Source organism: Barbatula barbatula, assembly GCF_947034865.1.
Source record: "Barbatula barbatula genome assembly, chromosome: 1".
Lineage (NCBI taxonomy): Eukaryota > Metazoa > Chordata > Actinopteri > Cypriniformes > Nemacheilidae > Barbatula > Barbatula barbatula.
The window spans coordinates 2,019,305-2,044,990 of NC_136766.1; the positions used below are offsets into that span (position 1 = coordinate 2,019,305).

At 37.4% G+C, this 25,686-nt stretch overlaps 1 protein-coding gene across 1 annotated transcript; it reads left to right on the forward strand.

The window, feature by feature from the left end:
- Positions 1 to 1,725: 1,725 nt before the first annotated feature.
- LOC306899708 (uncharacterized protein) lies at positions 1,726 to 14,591 on the forward strand. Its single transcript, XM_079466150.1, has 8 exons — positions 1,726 to 1,856; positions 7,717 to 7,993; positions 8,079 to 8,215; positions 9,965 to 10,244; positions 10,339 to 10,475; positions 11,142 to 11,224; positions 11,342 to 11,435; positions 14,285 to 14,591. Exons 1-8 carry the CDS (start codon positions 1,778 to 1,780, stop codon positions 14,305 to 14,307), a joined length of 1,110 nt encoding a protein of 369 aa, XP_079322276.1. The 5' UTR covers positions 1,726 to 1,777; the 3' UTR covers positions 14,308 to 14,591.
- Positions 14,592 to 25,686: the final 11,095 nt, after the last annotated feature.

A 25,686-nucleotide genomic window follows, 5' to 3' on the forward strand; every position in this document is an offset into this window, starting at 1 on the left:
GTTCATGCAGAAACACACGATGCATCCTTCATTTGAATTGATCTTCTTAACAAAACAGTTTTAAACAAAACAGTTCAAAAACAAATCAGGTGTCTGATCTATGGAACAAATCACCCATGTCAATAGAGTCATGGTGACAAAAACACATTTGTGTTGTTATTGGTTGTTATTTGGTCTCTGTGTATTCTCTGGGTTTAAATTGTCTTTATGATAGTTTCTTTATTCTGAACTCAAAACATGATGAGAGTGATTATCATGAAGAGAAAACACTGCTGTGCGTTCAGAAGAAACGTATTGAACGTCTTTCATGATTGAAATTAAAATGAAATATGTATGTATCTGGTTTTTTCCAGGTACCAAAACAGTCGAGATCCTCATTTTCATGTCCAATTTGACATTCCTTCAATGTTCGTGACACCTGATTTGATTTGTAAAAAAAGACTTTTGTATAAGATGTTAATAAGATGTTTTATGAGGTCCCATAGAACCACTTCTCGTGATGCAAACAATGGTCAAGTAGCACTTATACGGTTTTAGTTTTTGCTTTAAATCTTACACATTTAAATCTTAAAGGTATTTCTTTAACATTATAAATTGGTTATAAAAAATCTGTTGGTTGTATTTTGTTCAAACATTTTAAAAGTGTAAAGGAATTTATTCTAGACAAGCATTAAACCAGCATTGTTTAAGTGGTTTAAACCTTCAATGCAGACGTCATCATCAGGGTTGGAGAGAGTGACAGTCAAATGTCCAGAGGGATGAACTGATGATGTATTGATGTATAAGAGAGAAGAAGAGAGGACGACTCTCACACGTTCTGCTCATAACCCATAAGAAACTCAATTCTCTTCTCTTCTCTATTCTCAGATTCCTTTTGTTCAGCAGCGACATGAACAAACTCATTCATCTCATTTTACTTTCTGGTGAGTAAACATCACATCACATCACATCACATACACACAAACATCTTTAACATTATGCAAGCTGTCAGTCATCCATCAGTCAGTCTTTTATTTCTACAGGTCTTGTTCTCATTCAGGGCAACATGAGCACTTCAGAAGGTATGAATTCTTTACATATGTCACATACAAATGGGGAATAATGTGAAGTTGTGATCTTCGTTTTGAAATGAATTTTGGTTTAGATTACAGTTTAATTCTGAGTTAAGTTTCTGATTGTTTTCAAATTGGTAATACAATTTTTATGACTTTAGTAACAAAGCTATCATTTCATCAATCATTGGTCAATGTAAAGACACACTGTTAACTTGAAATAAAATATAGTTTTTGTTCATTTTAGATTATTTGTAGATTATCACAGGTGTCTTTACTGTCTTTGAATGTTCTTATAGGGAATGTAGCACTTAAAGGAACAGTTACACAGTCCTCCACATATCTCAACACTCAGATAGCTCAACGTGCCATAGATGGTGTCAGATATAAAGACCAATTCTGCTCCATTACATCATATGAAATGAACTCATGGTGGAGGCTGGATCTTCTGAATGAATATAAGATTGGCACAGTGATCATCACTAACAGAGCAGACGGTTCTCCTGAACAAACCAGTGGAGCAGAGATTCGTATTGGAGACTCACTGGTCAACAATGGAAACAACAATCCCATGTAAAGTTCTTCATGAAATCACTTCAACACTTTTCATTCATTGATTTGTTTGAACAGGTGCACTGATTCTCTGTTTTCTGATTTCTCTCTCTAGATGTGCTGTTATTCCTGATCTTCAAGTCGGCACATCGATTATTTTCTCATGTAATGGGATGGTTGGACGTTATGTGAATGTGCTCATGCCTATAGTTCAGTATCTCTCTCTGTGTGAGGTGGAGGTCTATGGAACAGGTAATAAGATTATTATCTCTATACTGGTAACTAGCACTGGATAAATTCATTAGTTTAACAAATTATGTGTTTTTTTCCTGTTTATTTGCATGAGTTATCCAAAGTTATTCATTATTCAAAAATGTTCCCAGAAGCCTTTGTCTGGCACGACACATATACTGTTTTCTAGTTATTGTTCAATTTCAACCAATCGATCTAAAGAGTGATTCAATTTATTTGAATGCATTGATTTATATCACCGCTGTTGAGTAGCAGTTCAGGTCAGTGTTATTATGAGAAGCTCTTACACACTGTTGTTACTGTTACTTACATTTATATGTTTATGTTACTTTTGCAAAATGTTAAATGTTCTGGGTTAAAATGGTCAATAATGAGCTTTAGAATGGTACCTAGTAGGGCTGTGAAAAAATATATTTTAAAGTACCATTTGGGGTATTTTTAAGACACCACCAATAGAATCAATTACATACCAGTAGACACTATTATATTTTCAATTAAAACCAAAACAATTCCCAGTATGATGATTACCATTAACTAGCATTGGTTTCTATGATACGCTGAACGAGAAAAGTCTAGTCTCACTTAATCCTTGGTGTTTGACATTATCACGCGGTCGTGTATTTGCCAAGCGGAAACAGGGAACATTTTGGAATGACACAATGTTTTTATTTTTGTAATGTTATGAGAGAACACCAGAGTCGAGCAGAACGTCCAGCGCTTTCCCCCTTTACATTCATAATGTACATTCACTGATGGATTAGGTTCTCGCAGAGAGTGTTGTGCAATTTTTAAATTTAAATTGATGTAAACATGATCGGTCGGTTTCCCGGACAGAGTTTACAATAAAAAATTGTAAAAAGGTCCATAAAAGGGAAGGAAGGAGGCGGAAACCGGCGAACATTCAACAAAACTTTTATCAACTCAAATAAACAACAAACACGGAAGTAAAAGACCGGCAGCCACCTCACGGTACACTGCCATGAAACACTCCTGTCGCTCCTCTCTTATGCTTCCTGAGCTCCTCCGTTAGAGATGCAAGACCGGTGCACGTACAGCTGACACTCGTTATCACTCACGTGACCGGCCTCGCGCCTATACCTCACAGAACTCGTCCCGCCCTGCTCGACACAACAAGGTTTAGGCCTTAATCTTTATTAGTTCATCATGTCACAGATTCAATTGAGATGACAAACCTTGACTTTGGAGACCAGAACAGTCGGAGTCACAGGCAGTTCATAGCTTTGTAATGCCATGACAGTTCAGTTTTTGAAGCTTCAGAAAGGGGGGTTGGTCCAAGATGGCGACCTATGCAGACGTCTTATTCTGAGCTCCGTGACTATGACTGAGTACCAATGATTTAAAAGAACTTATTGAGACTGTCATTGACAAAAAAGGAGAGGAATGTTGCTCTTGCATCCAGTAAGTTTTTTTCGCGCGAATAAAATGACATTAGCTGGTCAAATATTGTGATAGCTGTTAACTTACGAACTGTTCGCTGTCAGCCAAAGTTGTGTAAACCAGGACACGTGCGTAGTGAGTTGTAAACCAAAGTTTTGCTAATAGCTAGAACACGTGTGCTAGGATGTCAAAGAGAGATGCTAAGAAGGTGAGAAAGGAAGGCTTGATCATGGATATAGATGATGAAGATTTGTTCCCCAGGTTATGTACACCTTTTCCTGAAACTCCCACAAAAAGTCCAAACCCCAAAAAGGTTTGCACCAAAGAAGAAGGAACAGTTTCAAATGCCGACATCTTAAAAGCCATTAATGGCCTAAACGATCGTTTTTTGAAGTTTGAAGAAATGGTAATGAAAAATACTGCCGAGATTGCTAAAGTTCAAGAAAATGTGAAAGGGCTGGAGATCCAGTGGAAAGGTACTGAGGATACAGTAAAGAAGATGGGCGATCAGATGACAATTCTGAGGGAGAAGCAGGAAGAGATGGAGCGGTACAGCAGGAGGTGGAATCTTTGTCTTCTGAATGTTCCAGAAAGCAGCAACGAGGATGTGAGGAAGGAGGTACTGGAGATTATTGCAGAAATCATTCCAGAAGAAAAGAGCAAGTTTGGATTCATGGTGGACAATGTTCACATGGTTGGACGCCCGAGAGAGGATAAAAGCTCACGTCCAATCATCATTCAGTTTACCATGCGCAACTTCAGATTCAAACTGGAGAGCTTCCCTCAACAATGATGTCATGAAGAGAAAGATCCTCCGAATGACTGAGGATTTAACCCAACAGGAGAGACAGTGCAGAAATAAACTGTGGCCTCTTGTGAAGCAAGCGCGTGCTGACGGAAAAAAAAATTAAATGGCAGGGTCCTGCTGTCATCATTAATGGTGTGAGACACACAGCATAACCTGTTAAATTTCTTTATTGTGAGGTACAATAGTATAACCAGTTAAACTTATCTAAAGTGAGGTACGATCTTCAAGTTCATTTATGCCATCTCATCTTAATAGGATAATTTGCTCTCTTTGTAGACAAGTAAAAGAGTAATATTTTCACTTCAATAGTTCAAATGATAATTTATAAAAGAGTTAGTTGAGGTACTCGGGTTCAGTGTTTTCTACTTGGCGGTAAACTAATCTCTGATATTTCTTAACTCAGAGTATTTTTTTCATTAATTATTTCTTATAACTTTAACAGACATCCAATTCAGTGTTTTTATTCTTTCTCTTTCTTTTTGTTTATATAATGACAGACTTCCAGTTTAGTTCTGTCATGATTCCGCTATCATGTCATGTTTATTCTTGTCTTGCGGCGGAGTCATGCCATAGCCTTATTTCTTTGCTTTAGAGAAACGAAATCGCAAGAGAAATAATTTAACTAATCTTAAAATTGATAATAACATCACTTCTAACCCTTTAGACATTTCAAGACATGTTGGTACATTTTATAGTAATATATATATATATATAAGTCTAATATTCAATTCGATGATTTTGATAGATTTATCGAATCAGTTAAAGCATTTACCCCAACTATATCTGAACAATTTAAATTGGATTGTGATCGTCCCATTACTAAAGTGGAGATCTCAGAGGTTGTTAGCTCATTGAAAAAAAGGAAATCTCCAGGTAATGATGGGCTTTCAGTTGAATTTTATCTGCGTTTTTGGGAAATTATTGAAAATCCTATATTTGATTTATTTAAAGAATGTACATTAAAAAAGAAAATGTCCACGAGTATGAAACAAGGTTTAATATGTCTTCTCCCTAAGCCTGATAAAGATAATTTAATGATAGAAAATTGGAGGAATATTACACTCTTAAATATTGACTACAAAATTTTATCATAGATTTTTGCCAAATGGTTAAAAAGGGGTCTTCATGAGATAAAAAGTGAAACACAAACAGGTTTTATGTCTAACCGTCACATTAGCTCTAATATAAGACTTGTTCTCGACCTGCTGGACTATTCTGATAACATCAATACTGATGCAGTGATAGTATTTCTTGATTTTTATAAAGCATTTGATACGGTTGAACATTATTTTCTACTAAAGCACTTCAGATTTTTAATTTTGGGAATTTTTTATATCTACAGTTGAAATGCTTTATAAAAATATTGGTAGTTCTGTGATACTATATCCAAATACTACAAACAGATTCCCTGTACTGAGATCAGTTCGCCAGGGGTGTCCTATTTCACCGTTTTTGTTCCTGCTGGTGGTTGAATCAATGTCACTACATATTAAACATAGTTCTATTATTAAAGGAGTGTCTATTTTTGATAGGGAAATTCGAGTAACTCAATTAGCGGATGATACAGCTCTCTTTTTGAGTGACAAACATCAGATTGATAATGCTATAACCCTAATTGACCAATTTTCAGCTGCCTCAGGTTTAACGCTTAACAAATCTAAATGTGAAATCTTATGTTTTTGTATCAGACTGAAGAGGATTAAATGTTTAATATGCCTGTTAGGACATGTGTAAGATATTTAGGTATTCATATCTGCAAGGATCATTAAGAACGTCAACAACTTAACTTTTCGACTAAATTGAAGAAAACTATTTATGGCTTCAAAGAGACATCTCTATTTTAGGAAGGATTCTTTTGACTAAAGCTGAAGGGATTTCAAGATTCGTCTATCTCTTGATGTCAATGATTCAACATGTAAAGATATAAATACCATATTTACGAATTTTGTATGGAAAAACAAACATCATGTAAAAAAAGCAGACCTCTCTGGTTCAAAGGAGGAAGGTGGATTTGAACTTTTGGACTTGAATTACACATTTAAGGTGAAATGGTTGAAGGAATGTTTGAGAGCACCAGAATCCTTGTGGTACTTTATTCCCAACAATATTTTTAAGAGTGTAGGAGGCTTAACATTTTTATTGAAATGTAGCTACAATATTACAAGATTACCGTTAAAACTATCCCAATTTTATCAACAAGCTCTTTTGGCATGGAAGATATGTCATTCCCACAACTTCTCTCCACACAAGTCCATCTTATGGAATAATGAATGTATCACTAAAGGGAACAAGTCACTTTATTTGCAGAAATGGATTGATAGAGATGTTATATTTTTAAAAGACCTTTTTGATTGTAATAACCAATTATTTAGCTATGAATCATTTCTTAGAGAGAAGGCATTCCCAATAACATTCAAAGAACATAACTCTGTTTTCAAATTTATACCTAATGGCATATTAGAACTAATGAAAAATTATATAAAACAAAATGGAGCGCCAGACTTTAGTTTTAATCTTTATAACAATGGTGTGGATATAATGAGCAGCAATTGTACAAATAAGCATATCAGAAAATGTTTTTAAATTTAAAGGAAATAACACCCCGTGGGAAATTTTTCTGGAATGCTCAGTTTACTGAGATTAATTGGCATGGGGCGTGGCATGTTCCTTTTAGATTTTGCATTACGAACAAAGTTAGAGAATTACATTTGAAAATATTGCACAATACATATCCCACAAATTAGTTTATCTCAAAATTCACATCTATTGATAATTGTTGTAGTTTCTGTAAGACAGAACAAGAATCTGTAAGTCATCTTTTTTATGGTTGAAAATTATATGGCTTCTAAAATAACACACACAATTGTACTTGAAGGGAAACAGATTATCACTTATTTTTATTGTAAAGATAAAAATGTATGTAATATTGTAAATGTATTTATTTTATTAGGTAAATTCCATATTCATAAAGCTAAATTTTCCAATTCCAAACCAAATTTAAAATTATTCCAAATTGAAATTGATTTATATATTGAGTCTCTTAAAGTAGTTAAAAATAAGAAAGCTTTAATAATAACTAGAATATATAAAAATTTCTTTAATTAATAAACCCTATTATCATTATTATTACTGATGTTGGTAAGTCTGTTTATATTTTATCTTATTTTTTTTTATATTTTTTTTTCTTATTATTTTTATTGGTTTATTAATCTGTATGTTCATACTTGATATTTATAATTTAGTGTTTGTATATATTATGTTATATAATTTTGTATTTTTGAATTGAGATGACTGAATGTGTGTAAATGTAATCTTATACAATAAAAAAAAAAATAGCTTCAGAAAGCACAAACAGCATATCTGTCATATAAGTACTATGACCTTAAGGGGTAATAAATGTCATCAGAAGCTAAACTATATGTTTTTAAATAGAAAAAAAGTCATATTTTCTGTTTATTTAATATTGAATTTGAACATGTATAGATTGGAATAAATACAATCAATATGGCGGCACATGGCTCCACGAATCACGAATTGGCAATGAATCGCATTGGTTCTCACAAGTCTTTTCATACAGGGTTAAAGAGATTCATGGTTATTAGATGACCACAGAAGTGTTTATTTGTATGATCAACTGTTTGAATTTCTTCCTAGAGAATCTTGCATTGAAAAGGAAGGCTACACAATCATCTACGTTCTCCACCTCTTTAGCTCCAAACGCTATAGATGGTGTAAGATATGGACCTGGCTCAGCATCCTGCTCCATTGCATCACCTGAAATGAACTCATGGTGGAGTTTGGATCTTCTGAAGGAATATGAGATCAGTACAGTGATCATCAGTAACAGAGGAGACGGTTTTCCTGAACAAACCAACGGAGCAGAGATTCGTATTGGAAACTCACTGGTCAACAATGGAAACAACAATCCCATGTAAAGTTCTTCATTAAAATCACTTCAACACTTTTCATTCATTGATTGCTTGACCTCTTTTTTTTATTTCTCTCTCTCTCTCTAGATGTGCTGTAATTCCTAATCTTTCAGTAAAATCTACTGTCAGTTTCTCATGTAATGGGATGGTGGGACGTTATGTGAATGTGGTCATGCCAACAGTTCAGTATCTCTCTCTGTGTGAGGTGGAGGTCTATGGAACAGGTAAATGTGATTCAGTTCATTAAATTGGTTCCTTTAAATTACTTATTCATTAAAAATGATTCTGTGTCACTATTTATTATTTTCTATAAGATGATGTGCAGGACAATGTCTGTTCTGATTATCAGTATACATATATTTTATAAAAAAGTATAAAGTATGTGTAGAGATCCAAATCCAATGCAATTCAGTACAAAATTTTGTGTTGCAAAGCAGCTTTATATGGAAATAATACTTTTAAGTTTAAGAAGGGAGAGAAGAGATAACGGGAGTGGAGACCGGTGTGACGGGATAAGCAGGAGTGTAGTCTGTTGTGATGAGAGGATAACAAGGGAGGGGGCTCGCACACACACACAAACAAACACTCGCAGACTCCGAGCACATGGTGAGATGTCAAAACAGCCGCCATGTGCTCGACAAACTCAAACATAAACAAGACGAAACAAAACAAGCAGGTGATCAGACTCGGGACCTGACAAATACTATTAGTAAAAGATGAATTAATAAAACAAAGATGTTATTTTTCTGCATGCAATGTGCATCGATGAAACTTCACTGAAATAAACATCATGTCTTATTGACAGAACTTGACAGAAAAATCAACATTACTGTTTTTTTCGATTGCTAAACGACAGTGAGCAAAACTGGAGCTACATGTGCAAAACTCTAACTACAGTCTGCACAGCAACAGTTCATGTGGACCAAAATACAGAAAATACAAACTTTTCATCTTTACAGTTTCAACAATTTCAGTGACGTCATACAAAGTCATATTTCTCCTCTTCCTCCTGTTGGGGCCGGCCTTTGGGTCCTGTTATAAAAATATATTTTACAGTCAAACTTACTGTAATATATCTGTGTAAATATTCTATAATTGCAATACAAAATTAATTCCTGTAATGTTTTCATTTACTGTAAGGATGTAACTCTCATGATGGAATGATGGTTTGTATGATGGATAATTCACATTACAGATGCCACTGTGGATCTTTGCAGATTGTGTTGCACCCTCAACCCTTCCTCTCTCAATGAGAGACCATGATCCACGACAGGGTCTATAAGTGAAGCTTCATCTGAAATAACAGCTCAGTGTCTTCTGTGTCTTCCTCCACGCATCCGCCCTCTCCCTGCCACCCTTCTCCCTCCACGAACCCGTCTTCCTTGTTCCATTTCCAAAATTAGTCTTTCGGAGCTCTACCTATATATATATATATATGTTTTGACAGCAGTGTATTAGCATTTGAACAAAGTGCTGTAAATCCACAGTGTTGTGCAGGTTGTGGTTAAAGTTGTGGGATAAGTGTGTGGAGATTTGGAAACTGTGCAAGCAATGAAAACCGAACTAGAGTTTGGTCCACATGAACTGCTGCTGTGCAGACTGGAGTTAGAGTTTTGCACATGTGACTCCAGTTGTGCTCACTGTCGTTTAGCAATCGAAAAAAAAAATGTAAATTAAGATTTGAACGTGTATAGATCAGAAAAAACTACAAATGGCTGCATGCCGGCTCCATTAATATCAGCATTGAATCTCATTGTTTCTCATTGAGTTATCAGATTATGGATTCTTTTTATGATGGATAGAGAGAAGTGAAATCAGCTTGTATGAGACTAAAAACAGTCATGAACTATCATCCTGAAACTTGGATGTTAGATAAATATATATATATATATATATATATAAGAAATATATTCAATTAATTTAAGATGATCAAATAATTGTTTCTATGTATGATTATTTCTGAATTGTTTTAGAGAATTTGGCATTGAAAGGAACGGCTACACAATCATCTACCTACTCCACCTGTGAAGCTGCATACGCCATAGATGATCAAAGATATAGACTTGATCCCGTCCAATTCTGCTCTATTACATCATATGAAAATAACCCGTGGTGGAGGCTGGATCTTCTGGGTTATTATCAGATCAGTACAGTGATCATCACTAACAGAAGAGACGGTTCTCCTGATCAAACCAACGGAGCAGAGATTCGTATTGGAAACTCACTGGACAACAATGGAAACAACAATCCCATGTAAAGTTCTTCATGAAATCACTTCAACACTTTTCATTCATTGATTTGTTTGAACAGGTGCACTGATTGTCTGTTTTCTGATTTCTCTCTCTAGATGTGCTGTTATTCCTGATCTTCAAGTCGGCACATCGATTACTTTCTCATGTAATGGGATGGTGGGACGTTATGTGAACGTGTTAATGCCTATAGTTCAGCATCTCTCTCTGTGTGAGGTGGAGGTCTATGGAACAGGTAAATGTGATTCAGTTCATGAAATAGTTTCATTTACATCACTTATTAATTTAAAGTGATTCTGTGATCACGTGTATTAATTTCCATTATAAACTGTTGTATATCGATGTGTTAAATCTGTGTTAAACCTGACTGTACCAGCGTATGCGACTTCAGCAGATTCAGTTCAATTCTTCATTTAAGTCTATAAAGCCTGGAGAAAATGATTGTTTTGCTTTATTGATTCGAACGTTCCGTTTTAATTAATTCATTTTGCTCTGTTGTGGTAATTGTTCAAAAACTTCTGTAAAACCACCATCTCATCAAATCTCAATGTAAAACCTCAACAGTCAAATCCGCGCGTGTAAAAAAACAAAGGAAGAAATGGTGCGAGAGAATAAAAAATATGTTCTGTGTGAACCGCACGCTTACATTACAATGTGTTTTTTAATCGCCGCTGGATGTCTCTATAAACAGCCTCCCGCTCTGTTTGTTTACTCTGTGGATGTTGAAAATATACCTCATTAGGATGATAATATCATTTATAATAATAAATATCAATTTTAAATGTCATATCTGAAGAAACTAGTTTGTCGAAACTTGAGTAGCCTAATATGTTCACTGTATATGTTTAAACTTTGACTTAAGTTTTCAAAAAATTGTTTTTGTTTTTTCACACACACATAGTTTACAGTGAAAAAACCTTTCTGAGACTGAAGTTTTCCTCCAGTGATTATACAGCTGTTGAGAGCGACAAAATCCTCCATCAGGTGAGAAAAAGAGTCTTAAGATAGAAAAGTAAATGTGATGATTGAAGACAGAAGTGATCTATGAGAGTGTTTGATGTTGTAATATATATTCTGTAAATCATCTTTGATGTATTTTAGCTTCAGTCTGCTCTGGGATCCCACATCTCTGATTTTAATCTGTCCTGGACACAACTACCCAAGAAAGAAGAAGAACAGAAACAGGAGCACAGAGGCAAGTAGAAAACAAACTTGACTGATCAACTGATCAAACTACAGAAAACACATCTATATTGTGTTTTAAATCATTATGAATGTAAAGAACATATAACAGACTCTATTTAATATTACATACATTAATCTTTACTAAAGCAGCTATATTGTTGTTGAAGTCACAGTCAGTATGGAGATCAGCGGTCAAGGGCTCTTAATGTATAGATCAGGGTTCTCCAATCACCGAGCCGTGACCCACTACATGGCCGTGGATACGTTGTCATTGGGCCACAAGAAAGATCTGGATAAAATGTGTGTAGTAGCTGCTTAATAGCACTATATTATTGTTGGTTCGGCCCTTTAACAGCCAGCATCTATATTCACACAGTCGGTGTGACTACATCACTTCCAGGAATCTCTTTCAGCGCCTCCGGGTCACATAGCTTTGCAGTCAAGTGTGAGCATACTTCCAAAACACAATCGATCCAAGAATTGCACAGGAATGAATCCATGAAGTATTTGCTAGTATTGATACCGTCAGCCTTCATATAAGAGTTAGGACCACAAGTCTGTATAGATGACTGACTCAGGAAATCATTACACTAAACCCTCTTAAGCATGTAAATGGTCGTTTATTTAAACTGTTCTTATGAAGTAGTGCGTGAGTTCCAGTCAACTTCCTTAAAGTAGCCATAGCGTACATATCAGATCAGCAGACGGTCCAGACACCTCAACACATGACAAATGTGCTGATTCTGAAATCTAAATACAGATAAATGCAGTCTGTATATGTTCTTAACACTTTAGTTTTAAACTTTACACCTGAGTGTAAGTTTATGACCAACATGGTGGCGCGAACACTTCCAGTGCATTTGGTTTAGGGTTCTATGCGCAGAGCAGTCATTCATATAGATCAGTGGTTAAGAGAGCTGTGGGGTTGTCATAACGTCCTTTTAAGATTTATTTTGTCAAGTTAGGATGCTTCTATTATACCCCTTCCACTTTTATTGTCACATCACCAGGCATGGTGAGTGAAAGTCTTGGGTGCGTACTCCTTACAAAGTAGAATGCAGTTGGACAGACAACTTTATGACTTTACAAACTTAATTGACAGTATGTAGTGCATTATACTTATATTTAAAAGTTATAACCCTGAATAGGTGTTGTCATGGAATTTTCTTATTCACTTTTGTGCTTTGCACTGAGTTCTTTTGGGATCACGTCAGCTTGGAGTCCGGAGTAGAGTTCTCTCGTCCCTGTATGGGGTTAGAGCTGGATTTGCTATGTCCAGGATGATCAGTCAACTCTAGTCCGTTCTCCGTCAGCCTTGTGATCCCATCCTAGTCGCTAATTGTTGTGGAATTTTCTTATTCCTTAATCTAGGTGAGTCAACTTTTGACAAACGCAATACACATAGAAAAATGGAAGTACCTTGCAAGGTATTTTATTGACATTCAGTCTGCATACAGTCCGCATCACAAGCAATGAGAATGAAGGCCCTCTTTCCTCCTGCACACAGGGTATATATTAAAATGTGACACCCCCTCCCTTTGCCCCCAAGAATCCCGAGCTGGTTCACGAGAAGTGATGCCCGTTATTCCAAACAGAACATCTTGGCCCCTGCTCGAGGCCAAAGGCGGAGTGGTATGATGCGTATTGAGAAAAACATGATAACATTCCGGAAACATAGAACATAGACATATCATGAAGCAAGATTAGAAAAGTTCCATTACAGTGTGTATTACAATATATTGCAACATATATTGCAACTGTTGTCGTTATTATTTAAAAGACATTATAACATACTTTATAAGGCATTATGGATACCTAATAATACATTAAAAAAGCCCTTATGATGCATTATAAATGCAGGCTTCATAGAAAATGTATTTTGTAATTTTTCTCAAAAAAGCAAACGTTCTTATATTCTAGATTCATTACAATAAAAGTTAAATGTTTCAAAAGTTTTTTCTTTTCTTTTCAATCCATCAATCAATCAAAAGATTTATTTTCTGAAGAGCAAAATGTTTTTTCTTTGTCACAATAGCACTTCATTTGATAACTTGAGGGTTCAAAGACGAAGAAACATTAAGGACAATTCACTGAGACAGCATGAACCATGAAAAAACAATAGCAAGACATAAGAAGATCACTGTATATCATATCTATATGTATATCCGATTGGACCCTGGGCTTCAAGGTTGTGCCATCCAGTTTGGTACAGAGAACTTATTGTATTATTGACCTACCTTTCGAAACGCTACGACGGCTGACAGAACCTGGCGAATTACCTGCGGTGTACTAGATAAAAAAAGCTCATTCTAAGGTAATAAAAACGTAACGCTTCATTGTGTAATCTCTTTATGCACATCTTAAGGCATAGCTATATTAAATTGCATTTCTATCAATAGATCATCACAAAAATGACACACTGGACCTTTAAATCACAGACGCGATGAATGATATCATGTTCATTGAAGTGGAGAAAGTAATGGTGCTCATTTTCAGAGAAAAGATGATAGAACTAATAGCCGATAGTTGAGAAAATATCAGTTTGATGCGTTATAACGGATTTAAAAGGTGTTTTATTATTTTTGTGTATTTATCTCAAATGAAAGCTTTAGCGGCTTTAGTGTCGTCTTTTTCATGTATTGTTAAACTAGTAATGTTAAATTCTGGGTCTACTTAAATCAATGGTATGTATGTTTTATAGCGTAAGTATGGCAACAGCTTCTCTGTTGTGGTGTTTTGAAAGAAACTGCTAAATCTAAACACTTGAGGGTAAGGGTGAACCGGGCACTGGACTCCATTATATGCTGTAATAAAATAGAAAAATGCATCTAATTGACTGAATCTTTGTTTTATTTACAGGTTCTTGTGTGAAATATCTTTAATCTGGATACACAAATGCTGATTGATTTTATTCACTGATTTCTTCTCTATTATTGATCTGGTGTGAATGATGTGGTGTTCACATCACTGCTGAATGTCATCATTTCAATCTCGTCTATATATTTGTTTTGTTAGTTGTGTGTCTTAGCCGGAGACAAAGCATGTAGAACAATGTTTCCCCAGTTTTATTCACACTTTATTTTCTATATTGCTCATATGCGTATATTGCTTTACAAATCTGTTGTCAATCTTGTAAATGTTTAATGCTAATAAAGCCACGACCTGCAAAAGAATCCAGTCTGTGGGCTTGAGTTCACTCTTCAACACCATCATTGCAGCTTTCTGTGGCTTCTTCTGTCTGTTTATGGGTTAGCAGCTTTCTGACGAACGGGCGGTAGATTGTGAGACTGGACACATTCACATCAAACACCTAAACAATGAACACCGGTGTCCTGCAGGGTTGTGTTCTCTCACATTATTATATTACCTGTAAAGAAATGATGGTTCTGTCAGATACACTACTGTCATCGGTCTCATGCAAGATAATGAAGAGGAGTCTGTTTAGAAAATGCGGTCGTAAACCTGCCCGTGTTCACCAAACATCTTAAGGCTGATTTACAAGAAACGGTCAGTAATCATTTTAGGACTCCCAAATTAGATTTTAACGCATTCACGTAGGAAACTGACGTCAGTGCATAACCTCTATAATTAAATCACCAATCCCCATATCAGCCAAAAGTACGGGTGATGACATCATCCATAGCAACATCATCAACCCCGCACTTTCACTTTAAAGTAACCGGGTCTGCAGCATTTTCAAAAGTCTCTGTTTCTGAGGATGGAAAACTCGGCAGTATTGTGAATGCCTAGCTTAAGTATAGCAAAAGTTCTGTGTTTTAACACAATAGCGCACTAATGTAAACGCACCTGTGGTGAGGAAGGCGGGACGAGAGCCGTGACGCGGGGCCGGTGGCGTAAGTAATAAGTGCAATCAGTTGTAGGCGCACCGGTTCCGCATCATTCACGGAGGAGACCGGGAGCTTAAAAGGACGACTGGCAGGACTGTTGACGAGAGAGGACCGGGCCCGGACATATGTTTCGTTTGTGTGTATGTTTTATGGCCGGCAGTCTACCGTGAGGTGGCTGCCGGTTACTTCCGTATTTTTTGTTTATTTAATTAAGGTTTTATTGTTTGAATGTTTGCCGGTTCCCTTATGGATCTTCATTACAGCACCTTAGTTTAAGATTTTTTTTGTCCCTTAGAAAAAGTACAGTGCAAATTTGTGACAGTTTAATAAATGTTTTACTGCTATTTAGGATAACTTTTAGTGCTAAGATAATGATTTGTTAATACCGACCCTGCCAACACATTTTCAGTCCTGAAGCCTCACACTTTATAATGTGCAGGATACCACTTTGGCGTTGTTTTCTTTTCCATGAGAAACGTAGACGTGATGGGAAAGAAAATTGTGAATTATATAATTTTTCAATAATGACGTGTACAGTCAGGTTAATTGTGTTTGCATGATACTATTCAGGCAGTTTGAGCAACAAAAACAGGCACAATGTAGTTCAAACATTGAAATAATTCAACTGTTCTGAAGCCAAGCGATTTATACGAGGAACAGATGCAAAAACGATCACCATCCACTTTACATCTCATATCTGGTGAACAGACGTTCAAAAGCAGTAAAATCTTAGTATGAAACATTTAAATACACTAAGTAAATGAATTAGATTTTAGTAGACTAAATCTAATGTAGATATAGTGGACTAAAGTGTTTTTATTATTTCATTGACTTAAGCTAAATGATGACTAATATATGACTATTGTGAGCCAACAGTGAGCCTGTGAGAGGGGAAGTCACAGCAACATGACATCATTCATTCACCACTGAGACATTATAAACATTTTATGTGAATATTTGTTTTATTATTTGAATGTTCACATCCATAACTTAGTTGAATTAAAATGGATCTACATTCAGTTATTGAGCAAGTAGGCTACATAAAATCTGAACAGTTGAAAACTGTCTGTCGACAACCTGATTTACAACAGTAAGCTTTTATTAATTGTTAACAAGTTGAGCAGGAATCTCAGGTTAACACCAGTTGACTGCAGCCCTTACGATTTTTATATCACTTGCATTGCAATTAAAAAAATTCATGTTTCATTATGTGCAAAAATATTAAAAATAAGCTTGTAGTCTGCCTAGTGAGACCTTCATTAGCTGTTGAGCTGTGTTTAATTTTTAAAACACCTCTCGCCTTACATTTCTCATATATCACTGGTTTATTTCAAGACAGAAATCCCTAGATGGGCCTTCCCAACCTCTTTTTTCAATCATCTAGGGATAAATCTTGCATCTTTTTGGACAAACCTTACCTAGATTCCAACATTCGCTCATTGATATAGATCCGTTGTTGTGGCTTCTGTCTTGTCTGTGTCAGGGTTCTGCCACGAAGTGTCAGGTTTTTCTAGTCTTCGGGCAGGATCTTGACAGTATCATGTCTTTTGTGTGCGTCTCGTTTTTGGCCCCGCCCCTCTCGTTCTCTCATTAGCTTCCCTTTAGTGTTTCAGTCCCCACACCTGCCTTGTATTAATTATCCTTGTTAGTCTCCTTATATATTGCCTTTGTGTTTGCTGTCCTGTGCTGAATTGTTTTGTATTACTTTCATGTCGTGTGATCTTGTTGCCTTGCCTTGCCGTAATACCTTACGAACTATTATTTGGTCTCACCATCGTGTATCCTGTGTTCTCGTTTTTGCCCTATTGTGGGAAGTCTTTTGTTCTTGTTTATATTTAGTTTTGTTACATCGTTACCCCATCGTGGGCTTTATTTTATTATTAAATATTCCATATATGCACTGCTGCCTGCGCTTGGGTTCTTCCCCTAAAAATCCCTGACAGTCTGGTCGCTGTCCGGCACAGGAGGTGTGTTGTTGTTTTGTTGAGCATGTGCTTGCCGTTGTTTGACAGCAGGTCACATGTTCAGTGTCTACGTCGATTTGATTTATTTTTATTCAATTTATTGTCATTACACACATACAAGTACAGTGCAACGAAATGTATTGCCCCACCCTTGTGTTTCCCTGTTAGGGTTTCCCTCTCACCGGTGATTCACCTAGTTTTTACTCGTGCACCTGCCGCCCATTTGTCCCTTAGCTTAATTTTTCCCCGTAATTGTTTCACACCGGCTCGCCATTATGACTCAGTTTATTTCTCTTAATTGCCCTCCTGTGTCTCTTGTCCTTTGTCTGACCGTTGCATGTTACTTGCCAGTTCAGACTGCCGTAGGTCTAGTTCGTCTACACTGAAAAAAGTGTTTCATTGGATCAAAGTAAAAAAATTGCGTCAACTTGTTACAACTAATTACTTTACTTTAGATAAACTTAAAATTCTTTCTTTGGCTAAACTTAAAATTCTTTCTTTGGCTAAACTTAAAATTTTTAAGTTGGCTCAACTTAAAATTCTTACTTTGGCTAAACTTAAAATTCTTTCTTTGGCTCAACTTAAAATTCTTACTTTGGCTAAACTTAAAATTCTTACTTTGGCTAAACTTAAAATTCTTTCTTTGGCTAAACTTAAAATTCTTTCTTTGGCTAAACTTAAAATTCTTTCTTTGGCTCAACTTAAAATTCTTACTTTGGCTAAACTTAAAATTCTTTCTTTGGCTAAACTTAAAATTCTTTCTTTGGCTAAACTTAAAATTCTTTCTTTGGCTAAACTTAAAATTCTTACTTTGGCTAAACTTAAAATTCTTTCTTTGGCTCAACTTAAAATTCTTACTTTGGCTAAACTTAAAATTCTTTCTTTGGCTCAACTTAAAATTCTTTCTTTGGCTAAACTTAAAATTCTTACTTTGGCTAAACTTAAAATTCTTACTTTGGCTAATAATGGATAATTAAATCTTTTGAAAGCAAAAAGCTTCTTTGAACCAAATAAAATCTTTAAATTGAATGAAATCTCAAATTATACTTTGTCTTAGGTTTATACAAAGAGAAAACATTTAATTATTTTACTTTACTTTCAAACAAATGTCATTTTAAATATTAATGTAAAAAAAGTGTACAAACTGTATAACCATGTAAACACATAAACCTTTAGAGAAATGTTGTATTGTGAAAAATTGTCAATGTTTATTATATATTTATACAAACACTGACAGTATAAGAGTTTGACAGTATAACAGTTTTCACAATGTCCAGTGCACGACTGAGAGCATCACTTTCACGGACCACAAAAACTGCCATGGTGGTCTTTTCAAATTCTCTCTCCGCTTCCTCCCTCTGGTCAGCCTAAAAACATACAAGAACAGAGCAATTGAGGGACTGTCGAAGGAAAAACACTCCTTTCACATCTGAAGTTATTATTTTTAAAATGTAGTTAGCTTTCCTACTCCGGAAGTTGCAGACCCAAAACGTCTCGGTTGCTTCGATTAAAATATATTTATTTGTGTTCTGCTTAACAATGAAATTTGAACGGTTTATAGCAGGAGGGTGATTTAGTGACTAAAACATTTACATTTTTTGGTGAACTAGAATTGGTAACGAGTGCAACGATGTTTAAAGTCAATTCTGTTTAGAAGCAAAACACTGCTACACACTTATGAAGCCTTAAACATGATAATGAATGGCGGAAGAGCACTTTGCAGCACTTCAACCTCGGCGCAGTAATATAACTCCTGAAAAGTCACGTTGGTTGTAGTGACGGAAGTGAGAGGAAGCAGGGGAGTTTTTAGGAGAAGAATGAGTGGTGTTATCTATAAACTTCTTTCTGATGATCACAGAACTATATTTGAAAGAATGCATGTAACCAAACAGATCTTATTCCCTATTAACTGCCACATGAGGAAAGTTATACTATGGGAGCAAATGGGGGATGAGATCTGCTTGGTTACTGACAGTCTTCCAAAAATAATCTTCCTTTGTGTTCAGCAGAACAAAGAAAATCATACAGGTTTGGAACGGTTAAATAATATAATTTTCACTTTTGGGTAAACTAGCACTTGTTGTTGACATTCAATATGACAATTCTGTCATTATCTACATGCTCTCTTTTCATTTCAAGCCTGTATGACTTTATTTCTTCAGCAGAATTTTGAACAATGTTTGTAACAGAACAGCACAGCTCCCATTCACTTCTATTGTATGGCACAAAACCAATGCAAGTGAATGGGGTGCTGTTAACTTATGATGTCTATGTCCAGACTCTACAAGATGTACAGTTTTTATTAGACGAAAACACTATTGAATTCTAACAATTCTAATTGCATCCACCAATACCTGATCCATAACATTAATAGTCTCCTTCGTTTTTCATGGAGGACTCCCCCTTTGTTCTTAACAACCTGGAGAAGTTGAGAGCTGTGTCGGTCCAAAGAAGCCAAAAATCTTGATGCGCAAAAATTCAGCATTAATCTGCAAGAAAGAGAAACAGAAATGGACTTCGTAAAGAACCTGATATTACTTTGAAAACTAGGTGTAAAAATACATATATGTTTAACATTTTTTGCTGGAAAAGCATGATCTGAGGCTTTGGTTTTCAGGGAATTTGCCAAAAACTCAGCGCATCCAAGACCTTTTAACTGTGTGCGTAGGTTTCCCATCTTCATTTTAAATCTATGTGTCCACCCGTAGCAACCATTGAATGATCCTTTTTCTGCCAAGCAAGGGTGTTTCTTCAGGTGCTGCCCAATGTGATGGAAATACTCTTTAAACGATTATGTGTGTTTGTATTCACAAAGCATGCATTTATAAGTTGTCAAAGCATCTTTTTGAAGGTGATGTTGAGGATGCCTCCTCGACATGTGGCTCTTCAGAGAACTCTAAGTTTTAAATGAACAATGAGGATAAGGATGACGATGTCCAAAATGCCTATGATCAAGCTTAAAATGCTTGAGAAGCTCAGGACGCTTGGCTTTGGTGACACCACAGTCTTTGCATTTCTACATCGAGTTACTTGCCAAAGAGAGGGGTTAGGAAGAGCATAGAAGAGAAAACGATACATTACAAAACTGACCATACAAAGCAATAATTAAGGTGCAAATTACTTACTTTTTCACGTGACTGGATTATTCAGAACCTGCCCTGAAAAACATTAGCCTATCCTACAAAAGACAAAGAGAATTATAAGAAACTTGGGCTCACACATAACGTAAAATCTAAACAGGGGACTTCTTTACAGGGTATGCTGGTAGACGCAATATGTTATTATGTGTTGATGCCCGTCACTTGAAGTCATGTGTTTGGGCCTTCACGTTAATATGCGTTTCGCGCACATAGCTTGGGTTAGGGTTAATCATAAATGAGAGACGTTAGCGTTCAGAAGACACTCGCAGTCTCGTGCACACAATTTTTAGCTGAGCTGACGTTAAGTGTTAAACGAGTACATTGTAAAAACTACTTTCTTAAATAGCAAATAATCATCGTTATTAAAATAAAGCTTCATAATAGTGTTAAGCCCATACAAAGCGTCTAAAGCGGGCATGTATTTTCTATATGACAAACTCACATTATGAGTATCGCACTCCAGCATACACGAAACAGCAGTTATACTACTTTTCAATATCAACCCATCTAACCTATTTGCTTGTATAATAATTATTTTATTTCCACTCAGTTTAACTTCATAGTGATGAGGGGAACTTGTAAACTTGGTAGCCGAGTTAGACCCTTCCATCGTAATACTAACCGTATGTAAAACAACAGTATATCACAGTAGTTTATGTAATTATACGTATATGATTTCAATAATAAACCCAAACGTATCTTTAGAATTACTTACCGATTTAAGATATTGTCGTTTTTCCAAGCCGTGTTCATCCATGCGGTGTAAGACGGCGGAGAGATGAACGTCCTCACGCTCGACTACGGGTTACTGTCATGATTCTCGTGGTGAGACACGGAGAGAGGACCCAGGTGCAGACAGCGGGTAAGGGGTTAACAGATAATTTAATAAATAATAAAACAAAGACCCACGTGGGGGTAACATAACAAAACATGACAATATAATAACATGACAAGACTAAAACTAACTACACATAAATAAACTTTAAACATTAACACATGACTAGACTGACAAGAACTCACCACACAACCACAATGAACCAGCACAAGACAGAAGACACAAGGGCATTAAATAAGGGAGCAAATCAAGAGGGAAACAGGTGTAGGCATTAATCAATAACGAGGTAACAAGAGGATGGGAACAATGACGAGACCGGAGAGAGTATGGAAGGCCATAAGAACAATAATTGTCTCTCTCCACATTTAACATGAGGTTCTGTCATGATCCTGCCACTAAACCAAGAGAAACATGACATGATGCAGCAGAATCATGACATAAGCCTCTCCTAAAGGAGCAGCAACCTGATGCTCCTCAAGGCACAAACAAGACAAGACAGACTGTGACAATGGCAACATAATACAACATGACAATACAATAAATCAAAACGGGCAAGCACAAGAGTCCAAGGGAAGGGGCACACAAGAGTCCAAAGGGAAGTCCAAACAAGGGCTGACACGGACACGATAGCCGGCATGACAGGTACCGGACACAAACAGGATAGCCGGCAAACACGAACAGGACAGCAGGCAGACACGAAACAGGGTAGCCGGCAGACACGAAACAGGCATGCACCGGGCTGGAATGGCCGCATGCACCGGGCTGGAATGGCCGCATGCACCGGGCTGGAATGGCCGCATGCACCGGGCGGAAATGCCTGGCTCCGCCGGGCGGGAATGCCCGGCTCCACCAGACGGGAATGCCCGGCTGCACCGACCTGGAATGCCCGGCTGCACCGACCTGGAATGCCCGGCTGCACCGACCTGGAATGCCTGGCTGGGGATCGGTTGCAGGCAACAGGATTCCAGCAGCTTCGACCCTGGAGGGAAGACCGGCGGTCTCAACCCTGGAAGGCAGTCCGGCGGTCTCGGCCCTGAGCGGAAATCCGGCAGTCTCAACCCTGGTAGGGAGTCCGGCGGCCCCGACTCAGGAGGGAGTCCGGCGTTCTCGACCCTGGAAGGGAGTCCGGCAACCTCTAACCCTGGAGGGGAATCCGGCAGCCTCAACTGCTGCCACAACGATCCCTCTGTCTGCTGGGTCCGATTATGGCTGGTTCATTCTGTCATGATTCTCGTGGTGAGACACGGAGAGAGGACCCAGGTGCAGACAGCGGGTAAGGGGTTAACAGATAATTTAATAAATAATAAAACAAAGACCCACGTGGGGGTAACATAACAAAACATGACAATATAATAACATGACAAGACTAAAACTAACTACACATAAATAAACTTTAAACATTAACACATGACTAGACTGACAAGAACTCACCACACAACCACAATGAACCAGCACAAGACAGAAGACACAAGGGCATTAAATAAGGGAGCAAATCAAGAGGGAAACAGGTGTAGGCATTAATCAATAACGAGGTAACAAGAGGATGGGAACAATGACGAGACCGGAGAGAGTATGGAAGGCCATAAGAACAATAATTGTCTCTCTCCACATTTAACATGAGGTTCTGTCATGATCCTGCCACTAAACCAAGAGAAACATGACATGATGCAGCAGAATCATGACAGTTACGTTAGACACCACGTGATAATGGGAACGTAATATTTTTAAGTTGTTTCAAAGACATGTATTTACGTTACACTAACAAGTCTTACTTTTAATTTGAATCAACCAAACTTTTTACGTTAAAATGATGGCTAGACAGAAAATCAAATGTTTTAAGTCGGATAAAGGTCAAAAACTGCTTTAGAGTAAAGACATGCCTTGTGCACTTTTTACAGTGTAGCCTATATTTACGCTATAATAAATACTCTTTTACAGTCATAATCCCGATCTCTGCCTAATCTTTTTCCAGTTAATTCGCCTCAATCTCCTCGTTGTGTAAAGTGGGGTGGTGCGGTCAATTTGTTGGGGTGTGGGGGGAGTGTATGTCCTGTAGCTAACCTTAAGCACCCATTACAATTTATGTTTAATTTAATAAATATTAAGAATGATTAGAACTATAAGATGTATTCAATGAAACTTGGGATATCCAAAGAAAAATCGATGGCTCATTCTTCAATTAGGGTTGTAAATAAGAGGCAGAAAGCCTGGCGGCTCAGACCCTGGAAGGGAGCCCGACAGCATCAACCCCTCCCGCAATGATCCCTCTGTATGCTGGGTCCTGTGATGTCTGGTTCATTCTGTCAGGATCTTCGGGTGAGACATAGACAGAGGAATCAGACGCAGACAGGGTTTTTAAAGGGTTAATGTACAGTGGCCGGAGAGTGCAAAACAACAAATCACAAATCTAAAAGCAAGATGATAACCCCGATAATCAAAATGACAAATCAAAAATTACAATAAAAAATCTAAATACAAAATAGCAAATCATAAAACACAACAACAATTCGGGAAATTTGGTTTTTGGTTGGAATTTGACAGGTACTGCTGATTGGACACAACTCCTGTCCAATTAAATACTCCTGTATGTAAATTATATGATGTAGCTATAAATATTTATAACAGATATATCACTAATATTTCAGCATGTAGATTCATCTTTAGAAAATACAATTTGGTATGTTTTACAACAGCTGTAAAGATGCCACAATAAATGATATCTCTCTGAATGTCACGCCCCAAAAATTCCCATGTTCCCTGGCATGCCTTTGCAGTGGCAAATACCCTGTGAGGATGGACACCAGATGTAGAGGACAGGTGAAATGAAATATAGTTGAAGGGAAATACAGAAACCTTTTTAATTTACATACCCCCAATTTTCATTTATTATCTGACTGAACTCTCTTTACGCTAACCAATAGAATTTATGTAGGTTATTGTTCTACCGGTGATATTGCCACGTTAAACAAAAAATTGAAATAGCTGGGAACAACTTGTATCAAACTCTGCGAGATGATGTTTGCATGTATCTCTTTACATTTTGCAATGCTCTGGTATTTCACACATCGCCACTCATGATTAAAATACTTCCCTTTGAATACATGAAAGATTAATACAATTCTCAACAAAGGTCAATTTGTTATTCTACAAATGAAAGACCTTTAGACTTCTCTTGCCATGAGAGCGGCACACTGTACTGTAAAGCTGACCTTTAGTCTTCTCTTGCCATGAGAGCGGCACACTGTACTGTAAAGCTGACCTTTAGTCTTCTCTTGCCATGAGAGCGGCACACTGTACTGTAAAGCTGACCTTTAGACTTCTCTTGCCATGAGAGCGGCACACTGTACTGTAAAGCTGACCTTTAGACTTCTCTTGCCATGAGAGCGGCACACTGTACTGTAAAGCTGACCTTTAGACTTCTCTTGCCCTGAGAGCGGCACACTGTACTGTAAAGCTGACCTTTAGACTTCTCTTGCCATGAGAGCGGCACACTGTACTGTAAAGCTGACCTTTAGTCTTCTCTTGCCATGAGAGCGGCACACTGTACTGTAAAGCTGACCTTTAGACTTCTCTTGCCATGAGAGCGGCACACTGTACTGTAAAGCTGACCTTTAGACTTCTCTTGCCATGAGAGCGGCACACTGTACTGTAAAGCTGACCTTTAGTCTTCTCTTGCCATGAGAGCGGCACACTGTACTGTAAAGCTGACCTTTAGACTTCTCTTGCCATGAGAGCGGCACACTGTACTGTAAAGCTGACCTTTAGACTTCTCTTGCCATGAGAGCGGCACACTGTACTGTAAAGCTGACCTTTAGACTTCTCTTGCCATGAGAGCGGCACACTGTACTGTAAAGCTGACCTTTAGACTTCTCTTGCCATGAGAGCGGCACACTGTACTGTAAAGCTGACCTTTAGACTTCTCTTGCCCTGAGAGCGGCACACTGTACTGTAAAGCTGACCTTTAGACTTCTCTTGCCATGAGAGCGGCACACTGTACTGTAAAGCTGACCTTTAGACTTCTCTTGCCATGAGAGCGGCACACTGTACTGTAAAGCTGACCTTTAGACTTCTCTTGCCATGAGAGCGGCACACTGTACTGTAAAGCTGACCTTTAGACTTCTCTTGCCCTGAGAGCGGCACACTGTACTGTAAAGCTGACCTTTAGACTTCTCTTGCCATGAGAGCGGCACACTGTACTGTAAAGCTGACCTTTAGACTTCTCTTGCCATGAGAGCGGCACACTGTACTGTAAAGCTGACCTTTAGACTTCTCTTGCCATGAGAGCGGCACACTGTACTGTAAAGCTGACCTTTAGACTTCTCTTGCCCTGAGAGCGGCACACTGTACTGTAAAGCTGACCTTTAGACTTCTCTTGCCATGAGAGCGGCACACTGTACTGTAAAGCTGACCTTTAGACTTCTCTTGCCATGAGAGCGGCACACTGTACTGTAAAGCTGACCTTTAGACTTCTCCT

What these genes read in the sequence shown, in the direction of transcription:
- LOC306899708 (XM_079466150.1), top strand. Translation starts at nt 1,778, where the DNA reads ATGGTTGGACGTTATGTGAATGTGCTCATGCCTATAGTTCAGTATCTC. An exon ending in AATGGAAACAACAATCCCAT is followed by an intron (nt 7,994 to 8,078) that starts GTAAAGTTCTTC and finishes CTCTCTCTCTAG; the next exon opens with ATGTGCTGTAATTCCTAATC. An exon ending in AATGGAAACAACAATCCCAT is followed by an intron (nt 10,245 to 10,338) that starts GTAAAGTTCTTC and finishes TTCTCTCTCTAG; the next exon opens with ATGTGCTGTTATTCCTGATC.